The sequence below is a fragment of the Prunus mume genome, linkage group LG2 (genome assembly GCF_029339155.1).
Source record: "Prunus mume cultivar Tortuosa linkage group LG2, ASM2933915v1, whole genome shotgun sequence".
NCBI classification, from domain to species: domain Eukaryota; kingdom Viridiplantae; phylum Streptophyta; class Magnoliopsida; order Rosales; family Rosaceae; genus Prunus; species Prunus mume.
Genome location: NC_142699.1, coordinates 2,031,922 through 2,055,242, shown reverse-complemented (window position 1 = coordinate 2,055,242; position 23,321 = coordinate 2,031,922). Strand labels below are relative to the sequence as shown.

Below are 23,321 nucleotides of genomic sequence, written 5' to 3'. Positions count from 1 at the left end.
GGGGGAAATAAACAAATGAAATGAGAGTAAGTGAGAAATTGAGAAATTAAATAAAGAAAAGAAAGAGGGAGAGATAAGTGGGAGATGGAGCGTTTTGTTTTTTTTTTTACTTTTACTTTTTTTTATTTAGCTCTTTACTTCTTCTTTTTTTTAATTTTTGATAATAATAAAAAAGGTCTTTAATTTTAATATATCATATATATAAAAGAGAGAGAATGTGTGCAAGGAAGCTTAAGTTGGACTTTTGAATTATTTTATTTTATTTTATTTCTTATTGTGCAAATTTTGGCATACATGGATTTAGAATCTCTTCATCCAAATGAAGCCTTATAAGAGGGTGTACATATAACACGTATCTAAAGTGGTGGAAATATGAATGGGAGGTTGAGTTGTGTACATGATGGAATTTTAAACATAACATAATGGATTAAAAGTTTACAAAAGGAACTAATACTATTTGTTCATTCAATATCTATACAATTGGAATACTATAATTGTCAAGCTCCAATGAATATATTTATATTATATCTGGTGTTTCATGTAATTAAAAGTTTAAATGAAGATAGTTTAAAATTTTAAAATACATACATACATAAAATACAAAATGGAATAGTATACCCTACATTTACCACATATGTAGTACGTTTTGATATAACAAGCACACATATGCATTTTTGTTATATTCAAACAAGCACATTTGCCAAAAATATATACTCTTAAAGTTATAAACTATTATGATTAATATATTTTTTGACAAAGCCTATTTTATATATATGAATATTTGCATGTGACCTAAGAAATGAAACATATATAAGAACTATACATTAAAAATAATGCAATTATAATAAGAAATTCGGAAATTTATGGAAAACTTTGGAAAAATCGAATCCGAATGGGTTCGGTAAACTTCAAAAAATTCGGATTGGAATTGTGGAATTTTCTGCATTTATCGAAATATCAAATTCGGCATTTTCAAATATTGGATTTATCGGAGTCGAATTTTTTTGGAAATATTCAGACCGTAATCGGTAGGAATCGGATTTTCCAATCCACCTTACACCTCTAATATATAGAAAGCAAAAGGGAGAGAATGATGAAACATTAAAAATACAAGAAAATGTCTTTGGTTAATTCAAACATTAAGAATTAAAATTATGAATTAAATGAGGATAATATGATAAATTCACATTTTTTTCATATTAAAAAAATTAAAATTAAAAACAAAATCATATAATAAGTCCTATTTTTATGGAACATAACTACCCACGTTATTTTTTCTTAATTCTGAAAAAAAAAAACCAATTGACACATGCGTGCCAAGGGTAGCTTATGAAAATGTAAACAAAAGTTTCTTAAGATTTGTTTTCATTTTTCCCTATATGCTTTACTTACATCTCTAACTAAAAAATGAAAAGTGAAAATGACAGACAAAATTATCACCAAAAGTTACAACTAGGACGAAACTCCAGAGAAACTAACTCAATGTAGCATAATCTTGTAGAATGGGATGTGCACTTAGTTGGAAGAGGCCTCAAGTTCGATCCGAAATATAAAAAAGAAATCAAAGGAAGCCTAACCCTCCTACGGAGTTGCACAAGTTTATAGAACCATCACTAATTCTTTTATTGTATCAATTGTCTGTCAATTACAACTGGATATTCCACAAACAAACAACATTTCCATTAACCAGATGAAACCTGGTATGGGGATGGAATCAAATTTAACAAATACATTATAAAAATCGATAATTTGCAGGTCTAGGCTGACCATTTCAGATTGTTTATGAGCTTACTAATTTCATCTATCTTTCATACACAAGAATTATATGCTGGAAGCAATCAGAGAGCTTATTGAGCATGCATTGTAATCCCCACATATGACCTGCTATTTCTAGATACCAATCTTTTATGGCGCTTTTAAGTTCATATGTTTTCCCAAGGCAACAATTATATGCTACACTACTACATCAGCAGCCTCATTGCACAAACAATTATAAATGAAGAATCCGAATACCGATTGAGGAGCTTCGAGAGGTTCGCATGCAAAAGCCTATCTCAGTCAAAAATTCTCTCCCCTGTTGAGAATAGTAAAAATACTAAAGAACTAAAAATGCAAAGCAAACCCGGAATGAAAAACACCACTCTCCAGCTCTCTGCACTTGAAAGACTCGAATCAACAGTTCTTGCAGCTTCAAGAAGTTTGCCGGTCAGATCAACTCCAATAATGCCAGCTAACGTACCAGCAGTGTTAGAAACTCCCATCACAATGCCTGCGTATCTTGGGGCAATATCCATGTGATTCACTGCAAAACCAGCTCTCCCAAGTGCCAAGAAACCGAGAGCCACAGAAGAGCAGAGAACAGCCCCACCAGATGTTCTGAATATGGGAATTGCCATCAATGCAAGAGAAGCAACAATGAACCCGATGGTGTTCAAGAGCTTCCGGGTTCTAGTCACAGACAAGATTCTCTTGGTGACCAAGTGATCAGCAACCACCCCACCTATATTTGAGAAAATAAACATGTTGAGATACGGCAACATCTTAGAAGAACCCATTTCCTGAAGGCTAAGCTGGAGGCCCAATTCAAAGTATGTCGGCAGCCAGTTCATTAACACATATAAAGCATAATGGAACGTGAAATTATTAACCACAATTGCCCAGACTGGCAAACTGAGTAAAATTTTCTTCCATGGAATTTTGGCAGTTCTGACAGAACTTCCTCCATTTTCTAGTTTCAACTTTTGACTTCCTTTGATTGGCAGCATTGATTCCCCGAAACCAGCAGCTGTGGCTTTTGGATGTTCAGAGCGAGGTGGGTCACTGGCATACTTGAACCAAAGCAAAGACCACATGGCTCCTAGTGCTGCCTCAGCAAGAAAGACGGATTGGGGGCCTCTATACTTTACAAGGCTTGGAAGGAAAAGCATTCCTGCCGCAGCACCGAGGTACATACCAGAAGTTGTAAGAGAAACAGATCTGGATCTTTCGTGTGGTGGAACCCACTGTGCTAGAACTGTGTGGATTGAGGGGAAGATGAAACCTTGTGCAACACCAACAAGCAATCTAGCAATCACCATGACAAAGACTCGATTGGGGTCCAAAGGAATCAATGCACAAGTCGATGACCATAACACAAATGAAAGGAGAAGAACCTTCCTTCCCCCGATTTTCTGAGCTGCCCAGCCACCAGGCACTTGTGAACAAGCATAGCCATAATAGAATGTAGAAAGAATTGTGCCTTTACTTGATTGATTTACCCCAGCAGCATCAGCGGCAACAGTGTAAGCAATTGAAAACCCGACACGTTCTATATAGCAAACGGATGTGCTGATGAAGGTCAATATGACGACTAAGTAACGCTTTGGAAATTTCATTGTCGTCATACTTCACCCTTAGTGACATTAATAAGTACTTAACATTGCCAAAATTGCCTTCAGATGAGCCAAAATTTTCAAATTTCTTTAGAAGAATCGACTCCGACAGTGTCATCAACTGCAGCAATTATGTTTGATGTCTTTAGATGAGCTGACTTTTAACAGCTAACGTTTCAGTTAGAAATGGTTCAGAAGAGCAAAGCAGCAGCTTCACAACTATTACAAATCAAACGCTTAGATATGTTGGTGGAATCTGCAGCAGAAAAGGATAAGTAAACAACTTGTTTGAATTGGACATCATAACAACATATAAAACAATCAAGTAACGAACTTGCAAATTCTTTTCAAACATAGAAAGCATATATCCCAAAAAGCCTACACCTTTGGTGTACAGGGGCTTCCAAGATGCAAGAAAGTGAAGTTAGAAGATCGACGACTACTTTGAGGAAGGCATGGACCCAGTATTTAAAAGTGGGTTGGGCCGAAGTTTTAAGCCAATTTTCCTCAATTGAAACTTCGACAGAGCCTCCTTTGTTTTTCTCCAATTTTACAGAACCCGTTAATCACACCCATGAGATTCTTTCATTTCTTGGTGGCCACTTTTTTATTATAAGAAAACACATGAGTAAATTAACAGCCTTTGCACTGAGAAAGCTATTCATGTACACACTAAAAGGAAGTCCAAAGTTCTTAACTAAACTATAAAAGAAGTCCCTTCTTATGTTAATGGTTTCGCTGTCCCTTTGAATCTTCAATGACTACTAGTCTCTATATTTTTCACTTTTCAGAAGCTATTACAATTTACAAATAAACAGAAATAGCAGTCATTCAATGATCAAGTTCAAAAACTTCAAAATCCAGTTCCTTGCTATTGAATATCAAAGCACAAGCAATAGAAGCAAGTGTTATTCCCATTTTCCACCCACAAGTCTGTAATGTCAAAATCCCTAAATCCCTAATTTATTATTATTATATAAGAACCCTAAATCCTAAATTAGAAACAAGCAGAATAAAAATTCAATTAAAAGAAGAAAAATAATGGAAATGAAGGATTAAAAGAAGAAGAACATAAGAAATGAAGAGTTCAGAAGAAGAAGAAGAAGATAGGAAGAATGTGAGAGAAATGTTTAGAAGAAGAAGAAGAGAAGAAAAAAGGAAGAATTTCGAAGAATTGTTTAGATGAAAAAGATAAAGAAAGAAGAAGAAGAACTTACAAAGCTAGCAGCAGAAGCGGCGGCAGCAATGCGGCATGCGTGTGGCTGAAGGTGAGGAGTGAGGAGTGAGGAGGGTGGCTGGAGTGGAGATCGGAGCGGCTGCAAATGGTAGGGAGGGATGTCCGTGCTGTTTTGGGGTAGACTTTCTATCTTTTATTGTGTTGTTTGGTCTGAGCTGTTAAGGCCAGGTGGGCTCGGTGTGATTGGCTGGATGGGCAACTGTACAGTCTATATCTAGGCTTTTCCTCTTCGTCTCAGAATTCGGGTGGGGACCCAAAAGAATTAAATAAGTGGTAGCATAGATTTTACGCCCAGTAAGAAAATGTTACCCGTGTACAATTTTAGAGTGTAAAAAGAAATTTATCCGCGAGCTGATACTCGGGAAACTAATAACAAGATCCTCATCACGCATCGATTAAGAGTGTACGACACCTTTTACATAAGTTAGTAGTGGAGAACACAAATACTGGACACTTGACATGTTGGCTCTGTGAGTCTTGCAAGATCTAATATGGATAATTAGAAGTTCAATTCAATCATATGAATAATTAGAAGATCAAATCAATTACCGAATAAGCGGCGAATATCATGTTAGTCATGATTTCTTATCCCATTAAGCAGTTAATGGCCTAATAAATACGGGACAATCAAAAGGCATTTTATAGATCTTGGGAAATTTATATCCGTAACCTGAGATCACTGGTCTGCAAATCAAGACCCTTTTAATTGAACTAGACCTTGTTGGCACTAAAGTTACTCATTAAAAACAAAAGATAAATTTATATACACGTGTCGAACTATGAGGTGTTTTTTGTAATTTTGAAGAAAAATCTCAATTTGGAGGAAGATCCAAAAGACAATCCTACCAAGTTCTGATCTGATTCTTTGTATTTCGGGTTGAGATTCTCTTTTTGGGAGTTGTACAATAGTAAATGGATGTAGAAAGTCTTTCTATAATTGTGTTTAGTTGTATATGTCACGAAGGACTAAACTTAGGTGAATAGATAGTATCCCTTGACCCATTAATAGAATTATTAAATGAGTAATAAAATAGGCCATCTCATATTCTCATCATTTTCCCTCCAATTTGCAACTTGTATTTCTTCGTATTGCCAGTTCACATGATAAAAACGAGATGTAAAGTGTATTTGTATTCAATTGTGTTTCTTTGAGACAAAGTTAGTGCTTATTCAACTCTTGAGAATACTTCATTAAAGGCCATGATGGCAAATAAAACTAAAGAACCTCAAAGTCAAAAGCAATAGCTAAGAAGAAACGCTAGTGTGAAACAAAGATAACACTGTTTTGCTATCTTTGATCAATCATGCGATGCCATGATAACTTTTTCACGTGACAGTCAATGATTAACTGATAAGCCAAGGCCTCATTGCACAAATTATGATGTTTGGGGGGTACGAGTTTATAATACCCGTTTTCAAACATACCCAACCCAAAATCTACACATCATATATTCAAAATAATATGTGTTTATCAGCCTACTGGGTTATTATGATTCCTCTAGATACTTCATTATCTTTTCCCACAATACATATGTGTGGAACCGCGATCATGATATGAACGAACGTCTACGCCATACACAACCATCCGAATGGAGTGGACTCAGTGCAGATAAGGAGGTGGGGGAAGGAAGTAAAGAGAAATGCTTGCAGGTTCACTAAAATTTGCATTAACAAGCATTAATCTTGATCAAAATCTAAAGGACAAAAATACCAAAAAAGAGACTCAGAAAGTTCTGTTCCATACAAGCACTAAAATATTAAGCAAAGATGGATTTAACTAAATGGCCAATTACACAAGCATTGAAAGGCCTTCCTTTTTGGGAGCATGAACCACGTTCTTGTTCCCAGGGAAGGCAGTGCGAGAGATGTCTACTAGGGCCTTGAAACTGTATGGTTCGTGCATGGACAGCTCTGACAAAACTTTCCTGTTCAGCTGAATGTTCTCCTTCATCAACCCATGCATGAAATTCCCATAATTAACCTGATGACAACAGTAAAACCCAAATAAAAGGGAGATCAGAATACACTAGAAAACAAATATTATACAGGAAATCGCAAAAAACCACTCAAATAGCTTAAGATCATCGAATCAGCAATATGTTCCAGCTTCTACCCATCCAACAGCTCAACAGCTTCTTTCAGGCCAGAAGGTCCAGAAAGATACATACGATTCCTTACATCTTAATCTAAACTGCTGCAGCTTTCCCCAACTTCCTAGACTTTCCAAAGCCAACCATAAAAATATAATTTGGATCTAGTTTAGTAGAGAGAATATTCAAGTCAAAACTAAAAACTTGAAGTCAATTTGAAAACATTAAGCAAAGTTCTTAAGACCACAGGCAGGATTTACATGCTAACAACCTTTGTAACCAATTCCAAGAATTCCAATGAGAACCAAAACTAAAAACTTGAAGTTAATTTGAAAACATTGAGCAAAGTTCTTAAGACCACAGACAGGATTTACATGCTAAAAATCTTTGTAACCAATTCCAATGAGGACCCTTAATTTCGCATGCTATTAGTTTTACTTTTCTCCAGGTACTTTTCACTAACCAAGTTCTTAGACATTTACTCTCCATGTTAACCAATATTGGAGAAACAACAATCCTCTTGATCTTTTATGCTTAAGCAACCTCTAGACAAAAAAGGCAAAAAAACTTAACAAAAAAGACCCTACCCCAGGTAGGATGACCATGCATAGATGGCCCATGCTTCTCTTACTATTCTATGAGGAAAATGTATACATTAGCATAAAAAATAGTCTCTCGTTTTTTCATCCTTAACTCCTAAAACCCAAAAAAACTGATATAAAGTTCATTGTTCTGCAGCATATTGAAAAACCTAAGTCCTTAATTTTCAATAATCATGATTTTCAACAATATATGACTCCAACGCAACCTCAGACTGAAAGGAATGCCAGAGGGACAGCTAGCCAAGATATTCAGCCTCAGACTGAAAATGGGCAAGCTGGGAATAAAGGTCTCTTGAAATTATCCCCAACCAAAATGACCTGACACAAGTCCTTTCCCATTTTGTTTAAAGAAAATCCACATCAGCATACCTACATGCCCTACTGATGTTGAGGCTTATGGTGACACAGGACCACATTACCAGAGTCATAGACTCACTGCCATATCAATAGGATGGCCTTTTTACTCTACCGCCATACCACCACCTATATACACAAAGATTGGCTACCTATTGCTCAAGATAACAATCTTTAAGCAAATCAATACTCATCATCCACTTTCTTCACATGTATTTTTCTCTCTCAGTCTTTTCCATCCAAGTTGTAGGCAATATAGAAAGGAACTCAGGAATAACTCAACTGGATAAAGATAACTATATAAACATAGCAAACAACAGTGGCAGGAAAACGATAACTTAGATTGAAGTCCAAAACCAATTGAAAGCGAGACTGCTATAATTCTCCCAAACCACATATGAGATAATAGACACAATTCGACACATACACCATGGATGCGGGTGCCAGCATTGATGCGTTGGATCCACAGGGAGCGCATGTCTCGCTTCTTGGTGCGGCGATCCCGGTAGGAATACTGCAAGGCCTTCTCCACCCTCTCTCTGGCAATCCTTATGCAATTCTTGGCCCTTCCCCTGAAGCCCTTGGCTAACTTGAATATCTTATCCTTGTTCATTGTTCACTTTTCACTTAATCTCTTAAAAGGTCAACACAAACACACACACAGAACACCAAGAACATAATCAGCCATAAATTATCATTTCTCATATAACAAAGCCAGACAAGTATTCATAGAGGAAAATTCCCCAATGCACAGTAGTGGATCCAGTAGTAAATTTAGGAGTACTTGATCCATCAAATTTACAATCCATTACCAGAGAAAACGAAGCAGACTTGCAGAGGAAAAAGAAACTGAAAGAAAAAACAGAGAAACCTGCAAATAGTGGATTCGTTCCGATACTCGAAATCTCTGTCCGAAGGAACTTTCTCCAATCTCTCAATTTGCAGAATTGGGGTTTTGGAAGGGTTTTGAATATGCTGAAGCTGAAACTACTTTTTTAATTTTTTTAAGTCCTGGCCAAAACGGCGTGGTTTTAAACAGGTCATTTTAATAAAAACGATGTCGTTTTGGTAGGCTGTTTATTATATATTTTTTTAAAGACAAAAAAAAAAAGCTGCGCTTGTTCTTCTCTGGACTTCCGTCGAGCAGCTGGTGGGCAACTCCATGGGTCGCACGACCAGCAAGCACCTCTAAGTGAATGTTACTTTTATGATCAAAATCACTTTCCCGTAGCATATGTATATTCAAGTTGTTTCAGTAGAAATATGAGTCCATCTCTCTCTTACTTCTTCCTTCCTATGCCTGTCACTAGTAATAAGTGATTCTTTTGTGAAATTTTTCGCTTCTTACTGTTGTGTCGTTATTCAATCTTACAAAATGCATCAGGCATGCATAAGAAACTTAACACCTTGGATAAATTCAACCTAGTCTCCATGGAATTTAACAAAGAGGCTTGCTTCGTTTTTGGTTTTGTTTTTAGTACAAGCGTGAAGCGATAGTTTAAATTACAAGACGAAAAGTTTCTCACACACTATCAAAATGCAATTCAAATGTGAAACCAATAGTCTTTATAAGTCCATTGAAATAGGCTGTTGGTTAATTTTGTTTCTTATTAAAATAAGTACATCACAAATGCAATGTATGTGTGGAATGGAAGGTCCCCTTATTTTTGAATTAATCATTTAAAAAAATTAATAGAACAATAGTTGAAAAAATGGGACGGCATTTTTATACATTATATAATTACCCCCCAAAAAAAAAAAACAGAAAGAAAAAAGTGTCCCAAGCTTTTCAAACGAAAATAAAAATACCACCAAATTTCCTATGTTTCAGCTTGTATCAATCCTGTGTATCAACCCATGTGAATCCGTGCAAATGAACTTACCTGTGTTTCAACACAGAGATCTTTGGAAACCAGTAACCACTTAATGTACCCTAGAAGCTATCTTAAATTTCTAAGGAGATTACAACGGTTTTGTTAAAAAAGAGAAGAGCCAAACAATACAACAAAAACAATCCTTACAAACATCTTCTCCAGCAGCAACTTCTGAGGTTACCTCTAAGATGAGCATACGTCTAAAATGGTTGAGAATGGAGGTGGTTACCATAATGACTTGATTATGATGTTACAAACTCTCGGCTCCTGTAGCCATAGACGGTGACTGTTGGATGCTACGACGTTAGCATTTCAGAAAATGACCTTAGGATTTTGTTTCACCAGGTTCCTAAAGCAATAAGAAACAAAAAAAAAAACCCATTTTCTTGATTATATCTCCTTTCCGTCGAACTCTCAACAAAATAGGACAACAAACTTCAAATAAAATCTCAACACAAAGAGGAGTAACTGTCCTTATAATAATAGAAAGGAGAATTGGAAAACCATCCACACGCCTAACTAAATTATCCAATCGTACCCTCTTATAAAACATTAAAAACCAAAATAAATAAAACAAGAGGAAGACTTGAAACCTAACAAAATTGGGTTGGGTATAATCTTAACAGACAAAACATTTGGGTCCCAATTTAGGAGAAGTGTATACCATCCTTGTTGAACTCGGAAAGCAGGTCCAAGAATTGCTGTAATTTGAGCTTGGAGGACCTCTCCCCTTCGAAACCAGCCTTCTTCAAAACGTTCAAAACCTTTTTTTTGAATTCGGATACCTCCCCTTCTGCATTACCATCCTCCACTTCCATTCCATCATCCACTCCATCATCATCCATCTCTATGTCCTCATCTGAAAAATCCATCACATCATTAGTATCCTCCAAGGCACCTTGTTGGGCTGGTGCAAGATTAAGCGCCTGCAAGGTCTTGTAATTCTTCTCTAGTAAATTGATGACACTTTTCTGCCTAAAAATTGAGCCAAGCGTTTTGTTCTTCCTATTGAAACAGATCCGCAAAAAGCCATCCCACTCCTTTTGGTTCACTTCAAAAGGCGGTTTCCTGGGTTCAATTCGAACGACAGAGGAATCTACCTTAGGCGGAGGGCGAAAGTTGTTCCTTCCAACTTTGAGGAGGTGGGAGACCCGAGACAAGAGTTGCGTGTTGACAGTAAGACGACAGTAGAGCTTGTCACCAGGCTGCGCAACCAGTCTCATTGCAAATTCCCTTTGGAACATTATAATGGCACATCTGAAAGCAGGTTGGTGCTTCAATAACTTGAATGTGAGGGGAGATGAGATTTGATAAGGGATATTTGCCACACATATATCAAAATAGGGAAGCTCAGTCTTTAGCACATCTCCTTGAATAACCTGTGGACATAGCAAACAAATCCTCTATTGTATTCAATGAAAATCATCAACAACACATCGCATTTCACATAACATATCATACAACAGAATTTGAGAATTCCTTCATGGCATAAAAGTTCACTCTTTCTAAATTATCATATTCACTGAAACGCTAATTGCAATTTTTTATTTATTAATATAAATGGTTTATATTGATAATCAAGAGGATAAGCAATCCTTGGTATCAACATACAAACGGAATCAACTTACGAACTGAGTATAACAACTCAATAACCATTCGAGAACCATTTGGGTTGAAAAAATAAAAAATTTGGGAAAGAAGCACGAAAAAGGAGGTACCTGCAAGCGGTTGGAGTGAGGAGTGCCCTGGAATCGTCTCTGCAGCTCGAGAACCATTCGAGCGTCAATCTCAACAGCAATGACCCTCTTACCAACTTCTAGAAGCTTCTTGGTGAGATTACCAGTACCAGGACCAATCTCTAGGATGACATCGGTGGATTTGATACCTGACTTCTGGACTATGGAGTCCACCAGTAACGGATTCTTGAGTATGTGCTGTCCTTTGGACTTGTGGAACGATATGCCTCCTTGGTAAGGCGTGTGCCCTGCTGGCCTCGCCTTCTCTTTCTTTGTTTTGCCTCCCGCCATTGATGCGCCTACACTAAAAGGAAGCCCAAAGTTGTTAACTAAACTATAAAAAGAAGTCTCTTCACTGTCTTTATTATGTTAAAAGTTTCGCTGCCCCTTTGAATCTTCAATGACTACTAGACTCTGTAGTTTTCACTTTTCAGAAGCTATTACAATTGACAAATACACAGAAATAGCACCCATTGAATATCAAAGCACAACCAATAGAAGCAAATGTTCTTCCCATACATTTCCACCACACAAAATTTTTTATTTTTTATTTTATCATATAAGAACCCTAAATCCTAAATTTTAAAAAAATGAGAATAAAAAATTCAATTAAAAGAAGAGAAAGAAGAAGAAGAACTTACAAAGCTAGCAGCGGCGGCAGCAATGGGGCATGGATGTGGCTGAAGGTGAGGAGTGAGAAGGGTGGCTGGAGTGGAGATAAGAGGGACTGCAAGGAGTGGTTCTACACAGGGGGCAGGCTGGGCCGCTGACCGGTCCAAAATTATCCAAAAAAACAAATAGGTAGATATGTTAGCTTAGCCTTGCGAAGAGTTTTCTGAGTTGCAGAGGAGCCCTGGCGAAGAAGACGATGTCTGGCTTGTCTTGCTGCCCTAATAAACAATACCCGCCGTTTTGTTACTAGCCTGCTGTTAGTGAAACGGTGGGTTTAGTGTTCCAACACTTGGCTGCCTCTTTTCATTGTCTGTGAGTTTAATGGGCTAGTTTTGAATTTATAATAATGGGCTTGGTTTTCCCAGGCTCTTTTTTTTTTTTAATAAAAATATTGGCAAGCTGCGTGCCTTCTCTAGACTTCCGTCAAGCAGCTGGTGGGCAACTCCATGGGGTCGCACCACCAGCCAAAAAGCTTGGACACTGGTCGAAGGTCTCCTTATTTTTCAATTAATCATTTATAAAAAAATTTAATAGAATAATAGTTGGAAAACGGCATTTTTATACATTATGTAATTACCCAAAAAGAAGAGAAAAAGAAGAAAAGTGTCCAAGCTTTTTCATACAAAAATACCACCAAATTTCCAATGCAAAGTTAGCCGCCTTATCTCTTCCCCGAGTAACCGCCCATGCATTGGAAGTTGCAAGGCTATCAGGATGCAGTTGCAGGCATCATTCATTCATTTATTCAAAGCTTTTGAGGTAACTGAATCTATTCCTATCAGATGATGCTCCTTCCAGTGATTGGTCCAAACCAAAAGCTTCAACCTAATTTATTTTGGCCAAATTATAAAGAGAGAGAAAGACAGAAAGAAAAATCAGTGGTAGGAGAGAGAAAGGCCAAGTTCTGTCAGAAATATGATATCACATACACAGAAGGAAATTTATATTCATACATTAAGGTAAAAGGGAAGTTAAAAATTACATTTGAAAATATATTACACAACAGAGGGAAAAGGAACAACCATCATCTCCATTTTCCTTTTTTCCCAGCTTTCTAAATGACAAATAAATCCAATGCAAAGGCGAGAAAGTTAAAATCATAACTTCTTTTATTTGTTTTTGTGCAAATCACTCCTAAAATTTGTGTGCCTACGCAAGGTTTCCTAAATTCCCCCCATTCTTACCACGATTCAGTTTATGTTTGATCACTATTTCCTTCTCTACGCCTTCGTCTCCTCCCGGAGCGTCCCAACAACACCCTGCCATGACGGCGGAGTCGACTCACCAATGACATACCACCACCAGCATTATCACCATTACTGTCATTCTCATCATCTTGATCTGAGGAATCCGAACCACCAATAGGAGAGCTGTGCCGGATGCCAACTGCACTACCGTCCGATGGGTGGTGCAATGCCCTCTCAGGCTGCCTCAGTCGTCCAGTCCCTGATGACCCAAATGCATGCAATAGGAAAAAGACATTCACAAGATTACCATCAAAGCCCAACCCAAATCCTCCATTCCTTTCCCCAGCTTCCGCGTCGAAACCGCCATCCTCTTCGTCTGTATCAAATCCATAATTATTTCCTTCTATTACGTAATCTCCAAAAACCATTGCCCCTGGCATGGAAGACTGTATTGTGCTGATCACATCATCCGTCTCCCGCTCATGTTCAAGCCTTCTCCATTTCTGTTCGAGTACTGGATCCACTTCACGTGGCCGTGCAGAGGGGTGTTCTGCCCTCACATGCCTCTTAAGCTCCTTGTAATTTCCGACAAATGAGCAATTCTCTTGCATGCAGCTTCTCTTTTTTGCATTTAGATAATCTCGTGCTGGTTCAAGAACAGTCCAGCCCTTCACCTTTCCCCTACAGAGGGGGCATGCAAGCTCTGAGACTTCACACTTCTGTGCTGGCCATTCAGAATCTGGTAGCACAATTGGATTGTTATCGGAACCAAGCAATGGTTGTCCATGATCAGATGACACCATTTTGGTATAAGCTTTCTTGTACTGGCCAAGACAGTTGGAATGCCGGAAACTAGTTCCACACATGTAGGGTCGGCAACCCTTGTCATGAGAGGAACATAGGAGAAGAACGGCATTGTGAGGATACTCCATGCACACAGAACATGTTGCATCATCCCAGTCTTTTTTCTCCAAATCTCTGGAGCATTTCTTCGGGCACAGATCCTCCAATATATCTTGATTAGAGCGCAATGGGTATGGAGTTGGTCTGTATCTTCGGGAAGCAATCCTGCGTCGTCCCCTGCTACCTTTTGCCATTTTCAGGCTTCACCTGCAAACCATATTGCAAAATTTATAAGAACCAGGATAATCCAGACACACATACGTATAACAGCAGACAGAACACCAGGAACTTCCACACCAACATTGGTAGAGTAAAGTTCATCCTACTACTGCAGATGCCAATTCTGTGCAACAGTTATCAAAGTCTCAAAGAATAACAAGAAATCAGAACCTTGCATCCGAAAAATAAACCACAAGACGAATCACCAATTATTAGAACTGGTTATCTGGGGAGGAACACACCTCACAACGGATACAAAGCAGCAAATACAGAATATGGAGTTAGTTGACAAGCTTTGAAACTTAAAAATATCAATAGTTGGCCAAAATTATTAAAAGAAAAAGGGAATCCTGAGTCCACATAGCATGTAACAAAATCATCAGATACCAAGTGAGAGAATCTTAGGACACTGAAAACTGTTGGTAACCAACTAGCTCTTGGTCTAGTGGTACTTTTCTTTCCAATGTTAGAACAGGTCCTAATATTGAATCTCCCCTACCCCATTTATCAAAATAATAAAAATTAAGACTTAGTACTTCATACTATCTCCTTCATCAAGTAATCTCAGTTGGGATTGACCAAGGTTCTCACTATACATCCCCCCTTTACCCCAGAAATGCATATTTGCAATTTCCTCTAAAATTCCAATTCCTAATATAGTATACTTATAAGTAACAAGGTGGAGAACAGGATATGGATGTATATCCATTCACAAGGGAAGGGGAAAAAAAAACAAAGAAACAAGTGCCCTCTTCCGTCTTACCTGACCACATTCAGGGGACATGTGCCTTCATAGAGTTCAAAAGATGGGACAGCACTGGTTTATGGCCATTTAGACCATCCAGAACAGTCGTTTCAATCCTGATATAAAACAGAGGCATCCTTGCTTGACAAATTGCAAATTTCTCCTGACTTAATTAGTTGCAAACTATTACGCTGCTTAACTTAATATGGACTCTGCAATCTAGAAAGACCAGGAAACAGACATATCCCAAGATTAAAGCTTAAATAAAAGCCAAAGACAATTCACAGGCTGTAAATGTTGCAAAGTACTAATGTGAAAAGCTTCAAGCATTGCAAGTAAGGTCTGAAAATCCTACATTCTTCTGAACATTAGTGGAATCAATCTAGTGAATCATACATCACTTCAAAATCTGGCATCATTTCCTTCCTACAGACATTCCCAATTAAGGTCAAAGAAAAATTGACAGCCAGTATATAGTAATCCAAAAAAAAGAGGAGAGTGAGTAAACTGGTTGAAATTCAACATTTTTCCTGAATATCATAGGTTATATCAATCTAGTGAATCAGGCATCACTTTGAAATCTGACAACATTTCCTTCCAAAATTGAATACACCAGATAATGAAATGATTAACATGGAATAGGAATTGCAGCTAACTAATTCAAAAGGTTCTGACATGATCAATTTATGAAGTGGGTGTGACACTGACAAGCATTTGTTTTAAAACTTTTTGTGGGCCAATGTAAGGATCTGCTTGGAATGTTTGTAAGTTACAAATTTGAGTTATATCTCACCGGCCTTGTTTGCAATATTTTACATTTCAGACCTCTATGGTTTAAGGTCGACTTTTTATATAAATTTATTTCACAGAGTGAACAGATTGGAAGTCACAGAATCTTTTCCACCTAGTGACAGAACTGTAATTCTCGGGAGATCAACACTCCTTAAGTTCTAAACCATAAACCAGATATAACACATTAAGTAGAACAAACTGTTGTAGCCTGTAGGAGAAGGCACTCCCCTCCTCAATATGCTTACTTGACATCCCAAAATGCACAAGACCAAAGTTATACATATACTGGTTTAAGTGGACTCCAAAGGTTTCAGGACCCTAGAAACACAAACTTCCCCACTGGTTGCATCTAAAACATAAATAGCCATCTGAAACACCACATGGAGTAACATTTTCCATGTTTGGGAAAATGAAATACTGAGACGCAGCAAATAGCTGGCACTGAGGTACAACTGTGTACAAAACATTCCTATCCCATCCCACTTCCACATGTCTAGAAGTCTCATTTTTTTTACTTCTTATTTCCTGCAATGCCTTAGAGTCTCAGTTGAATTCTGGAAAGATACACAACTCCTTTCAACCAGCATAAGTATATGCAAGCAAATTATAGAAACGCTTTTGGTCTAAAGATCCCTATTTGTGGTGTTACAATTGAATGCGATACAAGAAGATAACTGAAACTATAATAAATATAACCCAAAAAAAAACAAAGATAACATCCCTTGACGTTGAGATCAACAATCAAATCATTTGGAAAGAAAGAAGAAGAAGAAAGAACCCTGAGATCAACTCTCAGATCATAATATTGAAGGAGATTAAATTATCCAGTACTCAATTGAATCTTCAAAGAGAAGAGACACACAATTGCATATACGCCAGTATGAACCTTAGATGGGCGAGGTAATGAAATACCAAAGTAGTATAAATTACCCAAAAATGGCTTCCCCACGAACGAGCCAATCATACCCAGAAAAATGTACATTCCAGCTAATGATATAATCTTGTTAATCCAAACTGAAACCCGAAAGCCTTACCTTTGTCGCAGTCAGAGAAATTCTGGATCCAAGATAAGTTAGTTGGGGAGACTAAAGTGCATCTGAAATACAATTAAAAGAGAAACAAAACCAGGTCAGAGATTTATACAGACTAACGTGTTTAATCAATGAAGCACGCAAGAAGACAGTTAATAAATTAATCAAATAATAAGGAAATACACGGAACCCAAGCACATGGCACCTGACCTTTATCCATATGAGAGAGATCCACAATATTAATATTCAAATTAAAATTTTGAATAATTAAAAATCCCAAGAGAAAAAATGTGAAAATGTGAAAATCTTATATACATATATATGAAGGCCGAGAGAGCAAAGGAATTTACGCAAACCCAAATCGTGAAATTTTGCTATAAAAAAAACTAAAAATTAAAGTCGTACCAGGCTGAGCTGCCCCAACAGAGGACTTTTGATTTCTCAATTTCCAAGTAAAGAATAAACCCAACTTTCAAATTTCAAAATTCCAACTTTTTTTTTTTTTAAAGTAAAAAGAAAAGAGGGATGAAACTAGGCAACTGATTGTAATTTCCGTGGTTTCCCTTCCATTTCTCGGCAACCAAACAGATTCTCAAGCTCAAGAAACGAACAAGGAAAAAACATTCGATAACAGATAAATTGAAAGAGCATCGCACCAGATATATGCAAGTGTTCAAACTCCAACGACGTAATAGCACATGGATAAGAAATTTGGATTTGAGAGAGAGAAAAAGGAAATTAGGGTTTGAGAGCAGAAACTCGAAAGCTTAGGCGGAGAAATCGAGAGACAAAGCGAGGGAGCAAAGGGCGGGAGGGGCAACCAAAAGAGAGAAGCAAAAGCAATTACCAAATTTTTCGTCGAGTTCGAGTCATTTCTACGCCACTCTCTCTCTCTCTCTCTCTCTCTTTGGGATTTGAGACCATTTTTTGGACACACAGAGAGAGGAGAGAGAGAGGAGACGTGGGGCAGCCGCTTTGGTTTGGCATCCACGTGCTGCTATGGAGACTGCGGAGCACGCTCCATTTCAGTGGTTTAAAGCTAGTCACGATGTCACGTGCCGATGTGCTGTAAGGTAAATGTGTGTCCACGTTCTGGCGTTGGTCCTAATCAAAATTTCACGTGCCTATGACCCTGTGAGCTATCTATGACTCTGCTACTCCGAACTTTCGTGTATTCGATTGATTATTCGTCCAATTTCCAGATTTTAATATCAGACAAAAACTTACTAAGAGATGTCAAATACAAACTCCTCATTTGAATTTGATGGTTGACGTGGCTATTTGACATATTGTATAACTCTATATTCCATTCGAAATGTTAAAAACTACTAACATTTTATTATCATTTTTTAATGGGTTTAAAAAACTATAAAAGCTGGTGGGGTTAGAAGAATTAAAAATCCGATGGCACAGATCAAAGACAATAAACAGTAATTAAAGCTAAGTGGGGCCAAAGAAAATGAAAAATTCAAAACAAAGAAATAACACTTCGGTATGTTGCCGTCAATTTTGACGTCTTTGTTGCCTTCTTTTCCATGCCAGCAATGACAACTCGGTTTGATCTCCAAGCAACTTCAATTGTTACCGTTTGCTATGTCACCTGTCATTTAACTAGTCGATTCGAGATGCTCTAACAAACTCAAGAAAAAATAATAATTTTTTGACCAAGAAAATACCTCAATTCTTAACCTAAATTATAGAGAATAATCTACCAAGATGTGATTGAAAAAATGAAATTAAGGTTTTTTTTTTATCGCTAATGGCTCCTAAATAATTCGAAACTCGTCCAAGATGGTTCCCGAGGAGTATATTGAATCTAAAATATCTAGAAGAGTCTTTATGATTGCAAAAGGGGGCATGAGAGAGAGAGAGAGAGAGAGGGTGATTTTATTTGAACCTCACAATTTGTTCTTTTAATCCTCACACTAATTTTAAACATGAATAACTTATTTTATCCTTGTCCATAATTACCATTAAGGACAAAAAAAACATTTAAAATATAAATTAAATTTACTCAATACACCACACATACATTATTGCAACCCCTAGTTAGACTTTTTTCACAAACCATCATATCTTCCTACAACCCTAACAAGGTTTATACGCTTATATTGGTGAAACATACATAATATTTATTTATAAGGGTGAGACTGAAGTTAGGGAGGCTTCGAAGGGGGTGTGAGTTAATTTTTTGGTGTTTTTCAAGTTTAGGGTTGCATGGTGGTCGCACTCTATACTCCATTCGAAATGTTAAAAACTACTAACATTTTATTATCATTTTTTAATGGGTTTAAAAAACTATAAAAGCTGGTGGGGTTAGAAGAATTAAAAATCCGATGGCACAGATCAAAGACAATAAACAGTAATTAAAGCTAAGTGGGGCTAAAGAAAATGAAAAATTCAAAACAAAGAAATAACGCTTCAGTATGTTGCTGTCAATTTTGACGTCTTTGTTGCCTTCTTTTCCATGCCAGCAATGACAACTCGATTTGATCTCCAAGCAACTTCAATTGTTACCGTTTGCTATGTCACCTGTCATTTAACTAGTCGATTCGAGATGCTCTAACAAACTCAAGAAAAATAAATAATTTTTTGACCAAGAAAATACCTCAATTCTCAACCTAAATTATAGAAAATAATCTACCAAGATGTGATTGAAAAAAATGAAATTAAGGTTTTTTTTTTTATCGCTAATGGCTCCTAAATAATTCGAAACTCGTCCAAGATGGTTCCCGAGGAGTATATTGAATCTAAAATATCTAGAAGAGTCTTTATGATTGCAAAAGGGGGCATGAGAGAGAGAGAGAGAGAGAGAGAGAGAGAGAGAGAGAGAGAGAGAGGGTGATTTTATTTGAACCTCACAATTTGTTCTTTTAATCCTCACACTAACTTTAAACATGAATAACTTATTTTATCCTTGTTCATAATTACCATTAAGGACAAAAAAAACATTTAAAATATAAATTAAATTTACTCAATACACCACACATACATTATTGCAACCCCTAGTTAGACTTTTTTCACAAACCATCATATCTTCCTACAACCCTAACAAGGTTTATACGCTTATATTGGTGAAACATACATAATATTTATTTATAAGGGTGAGACTGAAGTTAGGGAGGCTTCGAAGGGGGTGTGAGTTAATTTTTTGGTGTTTTTCAAGTTTAGGGTTGCATGGTGGTCATTGGTTACATGCAGAAGACCAATACCAAACGCAATAGGCAAATTCGATGGCATTCTACTAAAACATTGAACCTATTTCGGTTGTATTTGACTGGGCGTAACTTAAGATGTGGTGAATTTCCACCGTAACGTGGAACAGGGTTTGGTATCATATGACCAAATTTCACCTTGTTACATGAGTTTAATGTATAGATATTCAAAGTTAGAGATGCATTAATTAGATGGACTCGTGCATAAGGAAAAATGAATAATATCGTAATTGTTATTAGAAGGTCTGATTTTGGAGGTCAGTGCAACAGTAAATATGAGCCTTGCAAGTCTAGTGAGACAAATGGTGTAAGGTCATATGCAAATGTTGATATGAAAAAGTGTTCGAGGGACACCGGTACCAAGAAATATGGATGTCCATTCTTATTAAAGGGTGTCAATATTGGTGATGAGGATGATTGGAAGTTTTACATAGTACATAACCATGTTGTTTCAGAGTATCTTTAAGGTCATTCATTTGTGAGGCGACTTTCTAAAGAGGAGAATTTCGTTGACATGTCTAAGAGTTTGGTGAAACCCATAGATATTTCGGTCATTGTGAAGGATATAGATGTAATGAATATTTCAACTATGAAGACAATATTCAATGCTAGGATCCGAAATAGAACCAAAGAATTTGATGGGAGAACATAAATGCAACAAATGCTTACTAATTTGTCCAAACACAATTATATTGAGTAGCATAGGACATCTGGTGATATTGTAACTGACTTGTTTGGATACATCAAGTTAATATTGAGATTTTGTGGGCATTTTCACATGTACTTATCATGGATTGCACCTATAAGACTCATAAGCAATGGTTCCTACTATTGCAAATTGTTGGGGTGACATCTACTAATATGACATTCTCTGTCGCCAATGTGTATATCAATGCTGAGAAGGAAGACAATTACACATGAGCTTTGACTAGATTAAGGAGGTTGTTGGATGATAATTGTCTTCTTGGTGTTATTGTCACCAATCGAGAGTTAGCACTCATAAATTCTATTGTGTCTATATTTCCAAGTGCACAACATTTATTATGTATATGACATATTAATAAAGGAGTGTTTGCAAACTGCACGAAGTTATTTGGGACCCTCAAACAAGAGAAGCAATTTAATGGGGATTGAAATACTTTGGTTGGTTTAGAAACGAAGGAGGTTTGTGACAGATTGAGTCTAAGTTTAGTGAATTTAAAAAGGCACTCGAATACATACATGACAGTTGATTAAATCCATTTAAGGATATGTTTGTGGCAACATGGACATACACTTGTATGCATCTTGAATCGAAGATATCAAATAGGTAAGTATTTTAGTCCACTTTTTATTGTTAATTTTATAATTTATTTTGCTTCCAAACTATATCAACTTTGCTTGAGTCAACTTATGTTCGAGAGATCGTGGGTAGATTCACTCCTTGTTAGAGCTGGAGCACACAGAGATTAAGACATATTTTGAAAATAGTCAATGTTTTATTCAACATAGGGTCAAGCATCCGGAGTTGAGAGAGTTAGTAGATTTGTTTCTATAATGGTTTTGAGTGTAATTGTGTGCAAGTCAAAAAGGTAAATTCAGTTTACTTATTGCATGTACATATATGGCCTACATAGTTAACATTATAATTTATTTTAAAACATATTAGAGATGGATAAGATGGATGATTTATCATGTGGTTGTGTTAGTCGTCGAACCTACCAATTACCGTGTACACATGAAATTACGGAGTATAGAGATCGTGGTGTACCGATCCCATTTGATGTCGTGCTTAATTATCATTCGATAACAATAGGTAAACTTAAAAAATAAATAAAAATAAAAATAAAAATAAAAAGATAGCCTACAATATTATTAAATTCAAATAGAATTCCAACACAATGATTGTCTTGTGCAAAGATCATTCACAATTCATAATTCATAATTCACCAAACACAAAAACAATCATAAAAAAGAAAACCCACTTCACTCGTCCATTCTTAGGAGGTAAATATAGAAATAAGACATTACTTAATCTTAAAAATGCTTTGAAGTGTGAGAAAACTTGTGGCAAACAGTGTCATTGCTAGACGTATGATCTCCTTGTTGTCAGTGTAATGCCTCATCAAAGTAAGCACTCATGTATGCTCATAAACAAACTTTACCAATATCAAATCAATACAATGGGCGGCAAATAGAGTCTACCATAATTTCTTCCTTTTTCCCATAAGTTTCTTCTATGAATTCTTATTGTTTATACCATATTTGACCGAACCCTCTCACCATGGCTCAGTTATTCTTCGCATGGACATGTGGCGGCCTTTCGTGCCATGTGCACAAAGTCCCACATCGAAATATAACACAAGTTGCTCCACCCAAAAAGCCTATAGAAAGGGTTCTTGCCCCAAGATACCAGGTAATAGTTGTTGGAATTTTAAAAGGTTTTAAAAATTTAACCGTTTTATTTATTTAATTATTTTGGTTATTTTATTTTATTTATTGTGGGGGTTATAAATATTTAATATTCAGGTTTTATTTATGGTTGGTGAATGCCTTAATTTTTTTGGTTGGTGAACTTTTATGGTTGGTGAAGGTTACATGTTTTTTGATGCCCTATAAAAGGCTACTCCTCCTTCACATTTGAAACAACCACAATACACTATCAGAATATCACATACACATTCTAATTCTCTCCTTTTATACTTTTACATATATTCTCTACTTTATATTATTATTATTTTGGGCAATAGTTATGTGACTTGGATTCCTATATCTGTCTATGAACGTGCTCATAGCGGATCTTGAGTTTGTGTATAAGGGGTCGTATCTTGGAGTCTTGTAGACCGTCAGTACCTACACGTAAGGAGGCTACAAAGGCTTTAGGACAACGTCTTTGACGTGCTTCACCGTACCAAACTCACCTTCTTACTTATTATTTATTTTCCTTTTACTTACCTATTATTTTGTTTTCTTCAATTTCATTATACCTTCAAAGCTTTTCAATTTGTTTATATGTTATTAATAATATAAATATTTTGTATTTGGCTTTACGGAAAGAGGAAAATTATATTTTTCACAACAATAGTAACTTGGCACAAGTACCCTTACTATGTCCAATTACTCTCTCCTGTTTACATTCGGCTTACTTAAGCATCGAAGAGTCTTCGACTGGTGCCACACTAGTGCCTTAGGTTTCACTTTTGCTTTTTCCCTTCTCTTTGCAGATATTCCTCTCCTCTACCAAAAAGACCACAATACCCGGGCTTAATCATGATCATCCATTTTTTAGCATCAACACTTATAATTTGAAACAT

The 23,321-nt window shown here is 36.6% G+C and overlaps 4 protein-coding genes across 12 annotated transcripts; all 4 read right to left on the bottom strand.

Moving 5' to 3' along the window:
• Positions 1–1,598: 1,598 nt before the first annotated feature.
• Positions 1,599–4,788, bottom strand: LOC103319139 (putative anion transporter 5). Its single transcript, XM_008220644.3, has 2 exons — positions 4,589–4,788; positions 1,599–3,627 (listed from the first exon to the last, which is right to left on the bottom strand). The coding sequence occupies exon 2, from the start codon at positions 3,381–3,383 to the stop codon at positions 2,055–2,057; it is 1,329 nt and encodes a 442-aa protein (XP_008218866.3). The 5' UTR covers positions 3,384–3,627; positions 4,589–4,788; the 3' UTR covers positions 1,599–2,054.
• A 1,451-nt stretch (positions 4,789–6,239) lies between these two features.
• On the bottom strand, positions 6,240–8,685 carry LOC107880394 (uncharacterized). The gene is made up of 3 exons (XM_016791726.2): positions 8,526–8,685; positions 8,082–8,288; positions 6,240–6,589 (listed from the first exon to the last, which is right to left on the bottom strand). The coding sequence occupies exons 2-3, from the start codon at positions 8,265–8,267 to the stop codon at positions 6,398–6,400; spliced, it is 378 nt and encodes a 125-aa protein (XP_016647212.1). The 5' UTR covers positions 8,268–8,288; positions 8,526–8,685; the 3' UTR covers positions 6,240–6,397.
• A 1,304-nt stretch (positions 8,686–9,989) lies between these two features.
• LOC103319141 (ribosomal RNA small subunit methyltransferase-like) lies at positions 9,990–12,242 on the bottom strand. 2 transcript variants are annotated; one of them, XM_008220645.3, is made up of 3 exons: positions 11,906–12,242; positions 11,247–11,563; positions 9,990–10,907 (listed from the first exon to the last, which is right to left on the bottom strand). In XM_008220645.3, the coding sequence occupies exons 2-3, from the start codon at positions 11,553–11,555 to the stop codon at positions 10,176–10,178; spliced, it is 1,041 nt and encodes a 346-aa protein (XP_008218867.2). In that variant the 5' UTR covers positions 11,556–11,563; positions 11,906–12,242; the 3' UTR covers positions 9,990–10,175. The 2 variants fall into 2 exon arrangements, with proteins under 2 accessions (XP_008218867.2, XP_008218868.2); XM_008220646.3 differs by having other exon boundaries at positions 11,247–11,568; positions 11,906–12,240.
• Positions 12,243–12,842: 600 nt separating this feature from the next.
• Positions 12,843–17,758, bottom strand: LOC103319142 (zinc finger/BTB domain protein, putative (DUF1644)). 8 transcript variants are annotated; one of them, XM_089044302.1, is made up of 4 exons: positions 17,661–17,728; positions 16,817–16,878; positions 15,346–15,416; positions 12,863–14,233 (listed from the first exon to the last, which is right to left on the bottom strand). In XM_089044302.1, the coding sequence occupies exon 4, from the start codon at positions 14,218–14,220 to the stop codon at positions 13,132–13,134; it is 1,089 nt and encodes a 362-aa protein (XP_088900428.1). In that variant the 5' UTR covers positions 14,221–14,233; positions 15,346–15,416; positions 16,817–16,878; positions 17,661–17,728; the 3' UTR covers positions 12,863–13,131.
• Positions 17,759–23,321: the final 5,563 nt, after the last annotated feature.

Bases quoted from the DNA above. Each gene is read 5' to 3' on its own strand.
- LOC103319139 (XM_008220644.3), bottom strand. From the start codon at position 3,383: ATGACGACAATGAAATTTCCAAAGCGTTACTTAGTCGTCATATTGACC.
- LOC103319141 (XM_008220645.3), bottom strand. From the start codon at position 11,555: ATGGCGGGAGGCAAAACAAAGAAAGAGAAGGCGAGGCCAGCAGGGCAC. The intron at 10,908-11,246 runs GTACCTCCTTTT...CTATGTCCACAG, and splicing joins CTCACTCCAACCGCTTGCAG to GTTATTCAAGGAGATGTGCT.
- LOC107880394 (XM_016791726.2), bottom strand. From the start codon at position 8,267: ATGAACAAGGATAAGATATTCAAGTTAGCCAAGGGCTTCAGGGGAAGG. The intron at 6,590-8,081 runs GTATGTGTCGAA...TGTTGTCATCAG, and splicing joins CTGGCACCCGCATCCATGGT to GTTAATTATGGGAATTTCAT.
- LOC103319142 (XM_089044297.1), bottom strand. From the start codon at position 14,220: ATGGCAAAAGGTAGCAGGGGACGACGCAGGATTGCTTCCCGAAGATAC.